The following is a 12,622-nucleotide window of genomic DNA, read 5'->3' as shown; positions in this document are numbered from 1 at the left end:
GCCCAACCAATTGTCCCCTTCTTCCTATGATAGAGAGCATTAAAAACCTCATTAGCAATAAAAATATTATTAAACATTAGACTGTTTGAAAAGAAAGCACTTTGATTTTGGGCAATCAGAGTGTTCTATACAAGCTTAATTCTATTGGACAAAACCTTGGCAACCACTTTATAAAGAGTAGAACAAAAACTAATAGGCCTAAAGTCACAAATTTTAGAGGCATTTTTTTCTTAGGGACAAGAACAATGACAATATCATTAATTAAAGAAACCTCAGAGTCATTATTAAGGATTGCCAGGACATCCTTACAAAACTCGGGACCTAAAATAGACCAATTTTTTTGGAACGAGCATTTAATCCATCTAAGCTTGCGGCCTTATCACAAGAACAATGAAATAAAGCCTCATTCACCTCAACTTCCTTAGGGCTTCAAGTAAAGAAACATGATCAGAGGAAATGAGTCTACAAGAGATCCTAGTCAAAATACCAGAAATAGCATCCCAATCAGCTCCTTGAGATGTAAAAAGACTAGTATAAGAGCTAATAAAGTTATCAATAATGACTCTAGTATCACCAACAGAGGTGCCATCCTCAAGAGTAATGGACCCGATGAAATCAATTTTCCTCCTAACAGAGGCTTTGTAATGAAAGAACTAAGTGTTCATATCACCAACCTTAAGCCAGTTAGCCCTAGAATGTTGCTTCTAATAAATCTCATCTTTGTACAAAAGGGCATCAAAGGAAACTTGAAGGGCCATAACCCCCAAATGGTCACCATCAATAGAAATAATAGAGGATAATAATTCATCTAACTCTTTCTGGATTTTATTGATCAAACACTTCAAACTATTGCTGCTCCTATTCCAAGAAATAATATCATCAACACAACAAGCTTGCTTCTAAAGAAAACTACTAAGACTATCACGATTATCACTGAGTTGGGTATTCCTCCAAGAGTCGCTAACAGTCTGGAAGAAATCAGCTTCAGTGAGCCAGTGATTCTCAAAATGAAAACCCTTGCTCTTATTATTACCATTAAGGTCATCCCTAAGGATCACCTTTAAAACCTTATGATCAGATCCAAAAAAAAGGTAAGTGCAACAAGAAAGGAGAAGGATAAGCCTCAGACCAGAATTTGTTAACAGTACACCAATCGAGACGCTACAAAAGGTAACCATGCTTCCAAGTGAATCTACTTCCTATATGGGGTAAAGGAAACAAGCTATATTTATTAAAAAACGATTGAAAATTAATCATGGCACATGAAGCGGAATTATTGGAACTATTCCTATCATGAACAGAGAGGTAATCATTAAAGTCCCTAATTATCATCCAAGGAACTAAATGAGAACCATTATAAAGACGACTAAGAAGAGTCCAAGTATCAGATTTAGTAGAAACATAAGGAGAGCCATGAAAACAAGTAACATGCCATTTAATATTATAATCAAAAGATACAAAGAATTCAATATGATTAGTAGAGTAAGATAAAACATTCAAATTAATTACATTCATCCAAAAAAGAGGTAAACCTCCCCTGAACCAGTCATAGGGATATAAAAAACACTATCAAAAGATAGCTTGATCCTAACATTACTATCCAAACAAGACTACAACTTGCTTTCCATGATGAAAAGAAAAGGAGGCTAATGTTGTTTCACAAAAAATGGAGATATTTCAAAATGCCTGAGGACTCCCCAAACCTCAGACATTCCAACTCAAGAGACTCATTTTTCTTGGCGGGGTTGCTAAGCAACACCTGCCTATTCACTCTGAAGAGAAATAGCAGGAACCACAACTTCATTATTATCGTAAATAACCCTAGCATGTTTCAGCATACTTTTCATGAAAGCACCCACAAGAACATTCTGCTTAGAAAATGACCTTTTAACACCCACAATAGTATTAATGTGAGATTGACTGGTACGTCCAATGCTAATACCACCAATCAAAGGTCTAGGGCTAGCAAGGGCCCTGAATCTAGGACAATCTTGCCCATAATGCCTTTCTCTTTATCAATGTGAGTAATAACAAAGGAGACCAAGATGGGGACATTAGGAAGGATAGAGGTAATGATAGTAGTACCAACGGTAGGAACTTGAGCCTGAGACATGGCACAAGTGTTGTCAAAGACACTACCAGAGACACATGATGGACATGACCAGCCACACTAGTCACTAAAGTGGAGCCAATGGACAGGAATTGGTCTACAGCCTCTTGCAGACCTTGAGGTGAAGAGATCACCTGAGGCCACATCTCCTCCAAGGGAACTGAGTTCGAGAGCTCAGAGGGATTCTTTTTAAAAATAGACCTAGTAGGCGCACGTAAAGTCTCCTTATGTTGTGGTATTTTTGCACACACCAGTGTATGTATCGTAACAAGTAGTAAACTCATCAAGAGTGAGGTCGATCCCACGATGATTGTAGTTAAGTATTTTAAAATTAAATCATTACTTCTATTTGTCTATATAAAAATTAAGAGGAGATTAAAACTAGAAAAACAATAAAAACAGTGAAAGGAGAAGCAATTAAACTAATAAAGGAAATTAATAGTGAATGTAAGTTAGGGCTTTCGATGTCAATTGTATCTATTGATTATGGCCTACTATGATTATCTTCCAATTACTAATTTCTATACAATAGCATGTTTACTAAGGTAATTTATAGTCTTCTCAGACATATAAACTTCAATTACATGAAAACTTTCTATTCTCGTGATAAATTAATCATGCAACATGCATTAAACACAAAAACCCTATAAGCTATCTATGTCATACAGGTACTCTCGTCCTATATCAAAATTCAGTTCTATTTCACTATAGCATAAATGACACCCACTTCTCAGATCTCACATCAAAATCATAGACAGTTAATTGGTGATCAGGCAATTAAAATAATTTAAGTACGAATGAAATAGAATAAATAGAAACTGAGAGAAAATAAATCATATTAAAACCATAAAGCAATGTCAACAATATCCATCTAAACCCTAATTAAGTGTTTAGCTAATCATGTTCATGGAAGTAAAATCACGCATGTAAACTAAAGAAAAGAGAAGAAAATAGAGTAGAAAAGAATGCTGAAAACCGTCTGAAGAATGCCTCCAGTATTATAGTTGATCTCCAAAATTTGTACTCTATATAGCCATTGAGGGACTATAAAAGATAGAAAAACGCACATGCTGAAAATCCTATTCAGCTTTGAATTAAGAAGCCACCAAACCTACGTTGAGAAAAGATAGGATTTTCTACTGGAAGGGGGCAAGCCGCGTTGCCCTCCTTGCTAGGCCGCAGCCCGTGTGTCCTTTTCCTACGTCTTCAAGGCAGGCTTCGTCATGTGCAAGGCATGCTCCATCTGCACTCTTATCCTTTTATGTGATCTTTTATCTTTTTTCTCATCTTTTTCCTCTGATATTTTTTCTAATCTTCTTTTATTTTAAATCTGCAAAAATAAAAAATAACAAGCGTAGAATTGCTCCAAACACGAGTAAAACTAAATTAAAATTATACTAAAATTAATCTAAAATTTATACTAAAAATAACCTAACACCTAATAACCCAATAAAAGGGGGAGCAACAAAATCATCACAACAAGCAAGATAGTTAACACATTTGTTGTAAGTCTGATCCAAGCTACCAGAGAAGTAACAAAATTTTTACAAACCTTCATACTTAAAACACAACTACTTAGTCTTAGAGATTTTTCTAAAGTGGATATTCATTCCCCTTCTTAGAGGCTTGGTAACGTCTAAAAAATTTTGATCTTAAGATAAGGACCAAAACTTTCAAACAGAAAAAAGGTGTAGACCTTTATGAGATTCCCAACTTCATCAGCTACATACTGAGCCAACTGGGGAGATTTCTTACTAAAAGGGATGTTGTGGACTTGAACCTAAAAGGGAACATAGCAAAGTTGGTCAGAAGTAAGGGTGTCTAAACTCTCAAGATTAGCAAAGATCACCTGATAATGACCAAGTGTCAAGGTTGGTCTTCAAGAACCCTACGACGATCGCCTTCACAACCAAAGGTGGCTAGGAACAGCCTAGAGTGATACTTAGAGAAGGTAATAGGGAAACGAAGGGTTTAAGCTCTCTCATGGCTTTCTCAATCCAAGGTGGCCTCAGAGTTTTAAAGGTGAGAATCTTAACAACAAGGTAAAAAGACTCAAATTGGTACCTAGAACCAATGGAAATATGATTGAAGTCATGGATGAGATTTTCTTCCTCAGTAAGAATACGAAGGTTTGGCATTTCTTGATTTGGGTTAGACCTTTTTTCTGAAAATGGAAAAAATTAGGGAAATAAAGCACACACAAGTATAACACTGACCTCGACCACAATCATCTTTAAATAGCAAAAATAAGAGAAGAGTAAAAGATACCTAAATCTCAAAAACCCTCACAAAAAGTGGGAAGATGCCATATATGTCAACCATTTAATCCCTCTTCGTAGGTCACAACACCCCAAGTTAGATATAATCATTAGAGAAAAGCCTATTTTACTAAAAATGGCGGTTGAAGAACATAGAAAGGAGCAGTGGAGTAAACCTCCACTGGGAGTTTTTTGAAGATACATTAAGGGGGCGTTTGGTACAAGGTGTTCAAAATAATTTGATTATAGGGCATATTATGAAGGATAATATGATTATAGGAAAATGTGTAAACCGTATATGGTTATGCAGGGTAATATGTAATCATATTCCTGTTAATTAAATTACATTGTTTGGTTAAGTACATGAATCTTATATATTATTTTAAAAATTAAAATAAAAATATTTTTTTATTATATTTATTTAATGTTAATTATATACAAAATAAAATAATTATTTATTAAAAAAAATTATTTATTAATTAGTAAATATTAAATTTTATTGTATTTTTTATTAATTAAAATAAATATTTCTATATATTTTATCACTATATTATTTATTTTTGTTTGTTATGTCATTTATGTACACCATCCGCATAAAATTTATGTATAATAAATATACATATGTTATAGCTAATAATGTAAAAATAACTCAGTTGAAAAAAATCGATCTCACAAACTAAATATATATCGTAATATTTTATTTATAATAAATGATAATATTATTGGTATTTAAATTTATTTATTAATTCAAAAATTCCATTTAAATTAATATAATGGAAGGTAATGATTCAATCATACTATTTTTTAAAGTATCAATATTACCCTCCTCGAGGGTAGTTATATTACTAAGGGAATAATATTCCAAGGCTAAACCCTCACAACAAACAAGGTAATGTTTCACATTACTATTCTCTTTACCACCCTTGTTAGCATTAATCTATTCCAAACACCTCCTAAAGGCAAATTACATGCGCATAAGAAATTAATTGAGGATTTGAGAGGTAAATTAATGCGGGGATACAAAAGAAAGTTGTATACTAAATTAGTGTAGATTCAAAATACAATACTATTAATAATGTAGAATTATTTGATGTATAATTTGGTATGTCATGAAGTAAAATAATATACCAATTTAATAAAATGATGTATCGTTAAAAATGTTAGTATTTCACTCTGATAATTTGTTTATTAAGCGAGCTAGTTAGTTATTTGAAAAGTATTCAAAATTTGCACAAAATTCTTGGCCAAAGCCAATCAAAATTTGTAAATCAGCCAATTAAACTATGGACAAAGAAATTATAAACAATTGGGTTCTATAATGTGTTTGGCGGATTGAAACTTTCTGTCCTACATTTAAAAAAAGAAGGAAAAAAAAAACTTTATGTCCCATATTTTTACATGTGTTTCCATTCCGTGAAAGCAATTAAATAATATTAACCCTAAGAAAAAGTAATTAAATAATATTCGACTTATAAATATTCCGTTTGTGGAATAAGATTTATTTTATACAAGCCTATTTTATGGAATTAAATATATATACTGAAATTTGGATTCATAGTACTAATCAAAAACTAGGTCCAATGTATTCTCTCTCTCTTTTTTTGTTTTTTTTCATGTCGGTCGAATAGGCAAATATAATTTTGTCTTTTTTCCAAAACTTATAGGTCCAACACCGACTTATAGTTAGCAACTAGGTGATCGACATCCCTGCCGGAGCTAATTTGATAACAAACACTGAACTATTTAATAATTAATAAGCTTTCACACATAATAATTACTTCCTTTTGGTATATCTAAGTCCACATCTATAAATATATAATATATATATCCATTTTTAAAAGTGAACATTATATATTTACATTTTACACAGACACACACCCACCCAGATAGAGCTTTATTTAATAATTCCTTTCCCACATTGATTTGGTGTAATACATAAATATCTACATTTATTATTTATATATTCATTCTATTGCTTCATAGTCGAAATGTTTCAAAGTCGTAGAGTGTAGACCAAACCATATCCAAACTCTTTCCAATTTCATTGACGGTGTTTATTGTTTGAATATTATATATAATATTATTATATATTCTAGAATATATATATATATAGGTAGACGATAATATCATCCAGAAGAATAGAAGAGGTTTCCTTTGGCGGTCGAAAGATTATTACACTTACACAACAACAAAGAATAAAAGGAAGAACAGAGGTGATTGTGAAGATCAAGATAATTATTAAACAAAGTTAAAGATTTATGTGTGTTCTAAAGGTGGCGAACTCAAGAGACAATAAGCTTATTATTAGCAATAATAATAATAATAACAATGGGGAGTATAATTGGTTAAACGAACCACCGCTGTTTTCTTCAGGGGAACCGATAATGGCATCGGGTTTTGAGTTGATGGATAGGGAGAGGGAAATGAATGCCATGGTCTCTGCTTTAACTAGAGTCATTTCAGGGGATTTACCCAATTTTACTCATCACCATCATCATTCTGATCAACGGTTGGAAATGAGTGGTTCTGCCTCGTCTGTTATGGGTTCGGGTTCAACTAGTAAAAGGGGAAGAGATGAAGGAGGAAACGACTTGTCACCTGAGTCTTTTTCCAGACTTTGCAGGGGATTTGGAGAACATCCCTTTCCAGCTCAACCCTCTAATAATTCAGCATTTCAAGGTAAAATGCTTTTGTTTTTTCTTCATGAATTTCTGTTGTATTTTTAGGTCACAAATTAAAACTGATCTTCTCTTTAAAGTTGTCCATTTTACCATTAATGAAACAGTACAAATGTTACACAAAAAGGATAATAAATAAATAAATAACTATTCTGTTCTTGAAAGCTGAGCTTATTTCTCTCCCTCGAACAGAATATTTTTTTTTAAAAAAAAAAAGAAATACTTTCCATTAAACCATTAATAAAACAGTGCAAGTGTTAAATTATAAAATACTTTTTGTTTAGTGTTCTTTTGTTCCTTACCCAAGTAGTTAGTTTCTTATCTAAAAGATAAGGAAAATTATGATTTTATCAATTGACTTATCTTCTTCTTCTAAACATATACAGAAACATCATACATGTGGAGAAGCACAACCGTACCAGCACAAACGACGTCGTTCACTCCAACATACGAGTACCACCAAGAAATCCCTCAACCGGAACAACAAGAACAACCCAGAAGAAAATACAGAGGAGTGAGACAAAGGCCATGGGGGAAATGGGCAGCCGAAATAAGAGACCCTTTCAAAGCCGCCAGAGTCTGGTTGGGCACATTCGACACAGCCGAGGCCGCCGCCAGAGCATACGACGAAGCTGCTCTGCGTTTTAGAGGCAATAAAGCCAAACTAAATTTCCCAGAAAACGTACGGCTCCGGTCACCCCCTGGAAATCCGGCGGTGACCCAGTTGGTTATTTCCGATTCCTCGAATACCCTTTTGTCGGTTTCCACTTCGGCTGAGCCAATCGTCCATTCCCAACAAACTCAGCTTCGTAGTAGTAACATGTCGAGTTCTTCCGATGTAGTTTCGAGAAATCTGCCGAGTTACTCTCCTCATGTTTTGAATTCAGAGAGTAGTAATAGGACAATGAGCTTGTATGATCAAATGGTTCTTTCTCATTCGATAGCTTCACAACATGTTTCTTCGCCGTCTTCTTCGTCTTCTTCTCCATTTTTTTCTTCCGCTGTTTCTTCTTCTTCTTCTTCTCTCTCACCACAGTTTCCAACATTTTGCGTTCAGCCGCCGGTTCAGCTCGGACCATCTGCTTCTGATAGTAACCCTTCAAATTTGCCAGCTGAACGGTAGAAAAAAAAAAAAAAAACAGCTTCGAGTCAAATACTAGTTCCTCAATTTGACTAACTGATTCGAGAACCAAGAAACTAGTTTAATATTCTCTTGGCATTTGTTTGAGCTTTTCACCTCTCCATTTGAACCGTTTCTTTTAGACTCTTCTGTATACTTTTTACTAGTAATTTACCTTTGATTTTTTATTGTAATATTACTTAATTTATATTTTTGTAACATAGTATCTGGATTGTAAGTATAGGTGGTTAAATTTTTATTTTTATTTAAAAATTAATTTAAATATATTAATAAAAAATAATATATGAATAATGATTTAAAATTTAACAGTAAAGTAATTACAGTTAAAAATTAAACTATTAGAAAATTAAATTTAATTATTTACACCAAATATTATTACCGTATATGTAGTGTTGTCTAACTCTACACCTCATAAATTGTTACTATACACGTGCTGTTAGAACCTTATATTGGGTGTTACCCTTCATAATTATATTTCGATCAACAATTACTAGTAGGGATTTTTTCAGTACTAACTACTAAACTACTATTCAAAATTAACATTTATATGGCTATTGCATAAAGCATTATTTTTAGAGTCCCAAATATTATAGACTAAAGCTTAAAGAAAGGTAATACGGTTAAGAGAAATGTTCTGAACAGTTCCATTCTTTCAAAGTTATTTGAATTTTTTTACAAATTTATAGCTATTATCGTCTCTTTTTCTTCTGTATGTTTTCTTTGATTTGATCATATTTTGAAATTGATTGATTCAATTCTCGATTTTCCTTTATTTTTTGTAGTTTCTTTTAGATTCTTAAATCATCATATGATTCTTGAGATACTAGATAGTGATCGATCCATGTATTCTTGTTCATACTAAAATATGTTTGCTCTTTAGTTGAATATTTTATTTCAATATTTGATATTTTGGAATTTCTGGAATTTCATATTATTATTTGTATATTTGTTTTTTTGGTTTTCGTTCTCGACTGTAAGCCCTCAGCCATCCTCTCAGGTAATTTTAGTGTTGCCAATCATAATAATAGTAACTGAGAGTGGTTTGTGAATTAATTTTGATTTATATGCTTTTATAATTCATCTGTTGTAAGTTTTGTTGGCTATCCAAGTTTGGCTTTTCTAAAAATATGTAGAATAGGCTGCGCGTTATTGTCGTTTGAGAAAATTTCAGTAATTAATTTTAATATTTTCATTTAATAATAATTAAAAATAAAAATGATTTATTTTTTCTACTAATTAATTAATTAAATCAGCTTTAATTATAATTTTTTAAGACAGTTTACATGGTTTTTTAGTTTTGATTTTTTGAGTAATTTTCTCTTTTGTAGAGTGTAAATTGTTAGTTTTTGTTTTCTTTTCAGGCTTGTTTTGTTGTTTTCATTTGTATAGATTATGTTTGTTTTTGGTAAGTCTTAGTTTTATATTAGTCTTTTATATTATTATTAGAAATTAGATTAGTTATTTTTTGATATTTTATTTTGTCTTTAAAAAGTTATACTTTTTATGATATTCTAAATCTTTACTTTTAGTGTTTGTTTGGTACGCCGTATTATATGTTATTGTATTTGTTGGGATTTTACAGTCTTATCCCTACATAAGTCAACTCACACACACAAAACACAAGGTCAATCTTAAACTTTAACAACTCAGCAAGTGGACTCAAAATTGTCCACGTATCACACTCAAACTTTGACACATCACATTGATTAACATTTAACTTTACCAAAAACAAAACACAGAAAAATTGATCAGGTTTTTCTTGCTTAGTTTCTAGGGTTATCTTTATCGAACATGTATGCAAAGTTCAAAAGATGAATGAAATAGATTATGTAGATGAGAGTTAGGGAAGAAGAGAATCAAACACAGCAATTTATAGAGGTTCCCCCTGAGTTGATGGGGTAGTCCTCTTGAGCTCGCCTCAGAAATGAGCTAAGCCCTTGCACTATCAAACTCAGATCCAGTACAAGCTTTCATGGAGCTTCCAGCTACAAGATCAACTGGTAAGACTCGATTCTTTACAGCTTTTGTTTATCTCTAGTTTCTACTTCTTTCTCTCTCAAGAACTCTCTTAGATTCACACTCTCCTCTCTCTTTCTCAACTCTGAGTTCTTATCTTTGAACTCAGAGAAATTACAGGTTCTCTCACTCTCTATGTCTTCAGATCTGAGCAAAAAAACGAAACTGGGAGTGGCAATATATACAGTTGGGATAGGAGTAGAGTAAGTAGCTTTTTGGGTGATGATCTGACAGGTATAGATCTTCTGTTGTTCTGTTATTTCAGTTAGGATCTTTTATTGTAACTGTATTTAGGTTGTTGTAGATGTGCAAGTTGCTTTTCATGTAACCGACTTATGGTTAGGAAAGACTTAGTTGGATTTAATTCCAACAGTATTGTATTATATTGAATTATGTTTTATGCAATATTTTTATGTAAAACTACATGTAATATTGACTTGTATGAGCACATAAACATATAATATTTTAGTATAAATTAAAATTTAACATAGCATTATATGAAAATATGATATATATATAATCCAATTTAATATAATACAATACGACTTAATACAACGTATCAAATGAGCTGGTAATGTATTTAATTTTGAGTTAATTTTAATGAATTAGTTTTGTTAACTCTTTATATATGTTAATGTCTCATTAAATTAGATTCCCTTTATTTTAAATCCCTTATTTTGTTATTATTCAATAATTATTATTTATATTATTACTATTGCTTTTAAATATTTATTGTTATTAATAGGTTTTAATTCTTTCTAATCTAGTCATGTTATTTTTTTGTGCAAATTATTTGGATTTCCTTTCATATTTAATTTATATGTTATTATCACTATTATAATTTACTTTGAATTGTATTCTTACTTTCACAACTTATTTATATTAATATGTATTATTTAGTAGTTTTATTCGATATAGTCAAATGTTTTGATTATTTATGCTCTATATTTATATATATTTATTTTTATTTTTGGCTAGTTTGGGTCATTTTTTTAGCTAGTTTGTGCCAATTTTTTGGCCAGTTTGAGCCATTTTTCTTGGCTATTTTGTACCATATTTTTGGCTAGTATGTTGTTGACTCGTTTGCGGATAGAGGCTACCTTAAAGAGTCACAGATAAGTTTTGAATCTTACTTTTAATTATATTTTAATAATTTTAGAGAAATTTTATTTCTATTATTTTATATCATTATTTTCTTATTACTTATTTGTTAGTTAATTGAGTTTTGTTACCTCTTTTAAAAAATAATGAATTTTAATTAAGATTTGAGTTATTAAGTTTGATTGATTTTTCAAATATTATGTATGGTGCAAGTTATGGTGGCTAGTTTATTTCTACTTAACTTAGTTTTAATATTTGGACATAACATATTAGTTTCAATGGTGACATCATGATTCAAAGATAAGTTTTTCGTGTTAACATAATATTTGCCTTTTATCCTTAATTTAAAAATTTCTAGCATTATTATTGTATAGTATGCTAATCCACTTTTCTATATTTATTTATTTTGTAGGTAGTTTTGGCCCATTGGGTTGTTTACATCAGATGTCTCTTGAAAGTGGTCTCAAGTTGTTTTGTCTAAATTTCTGAGATAACTTGGTCTTATATAAGTCGCTTTGTTAATAGTGACTCATATTCTGACTTTGTATATCTTTAACTAGATAAGTAGCTTGTTGACTGAAAATTTTCTGCGTCAACGCTTGACATATTGTGATTCATATATCACTCTCTCAAAAAAATTAACATTTATATTAACATATAGTAATATAAGTTTTTTTTTTTTACTTTTATAAATTTATTTTTGACAATAATAGTGTTATGCAATATTTTAAGGCTCATCTTGAATAAATAATAAAAATAGCTCTCTTGCTTTGCGAATAACAAAAATAGCCCATGAAATATGGATCTCAATTATTTGGTGAAAAAGCAACTGGAGGAAGCTTTGGCCGATCTCTATGAACATTAGCGAGAAGCTTTTTGTCAATCTCCATGAACGCTGGCAAAAAACTTATGTCGATCTCCATGAACGCTGGTAAGAAGCTTGCTTTAGAAATCAACCATGACAGCGTGACCAACAAAGGGAGATCTCCACGAACGCAACAAAAAAAAAATCATCAAAGAACCTCTATTAATGCCAATAAGAAAAAATGAGCAAGGGTTCTTTGGGTATTTTTTTTTTTTTTTTGAAAAAAACAGACCTCATATTGTGTAGTATGTTTTATTTGATTATTTTGTTAATTGTTGTTGTTGGTTGATTCACATATATTAGTGATGTTTGTTTGTGTACTTTTATTATTTTTTGACAATTTTCAAAATTTGGAAAAAAAACTAGTGAATTAAATTTTTAGGTCACATAATAAGAATAGTGAATGTATTTTAAAATTTTAATATAAAAATATGTTATTTTACGTTGTTGTCA

The 12,622-nt window shown here is 31.2% G+C and overlaps 1 protein-coding gene across 1 annotated transcript; it reads left to right on the top strand.

Annotated features, from left to right (window-relative positions):
- Window positions 1–6,238: 6,238 nt before the first annotated feature.
- LOC115712249 (ethylene-responsive transcription factor ABR1) lies at window positions 6,239–8,431 on the top strand. Its single transcript, XM_030640506.2, has 2 exons — window positions 6,239–7,047; window positions 7,433–8,431. The coding sequence occupies exons 1-2, from the start codon at window positions 6,627–6,629 to the stop codon at window positions 8,167–8,169; spliced, it is 1,158 nt and encodes a 385-aa protein (XP_030496366.2). The 5' UTR covers window positions 6,239–6,626; the 3' UTR covers window positions 8,170–8,431.
- Window positions 8,432–12,622: the final 4,191 nt, after the last annotated feature.

Source organism: Cannabis sativa, chromosome 4, assembly GCF_029168945.1.
Source record: "Cannabis sativa cultivar Pink pepper isolate KNU-18-1 chromosome 4, ASM2916894v1, whole genome shotgun sequence".
Classification (NCBI taxonomy): Eukaryota; Viridiplantae; Streptophyta; class Magnoliopsida; order Rosales; family Cannabaceae; genus Cannabis; species Cannabis sativa.
The sequence above is the reverse complement of the archived record's forward strand: the minus strand, read 5'-3'. Positions and strand labels throughout refer to the sequence as shown.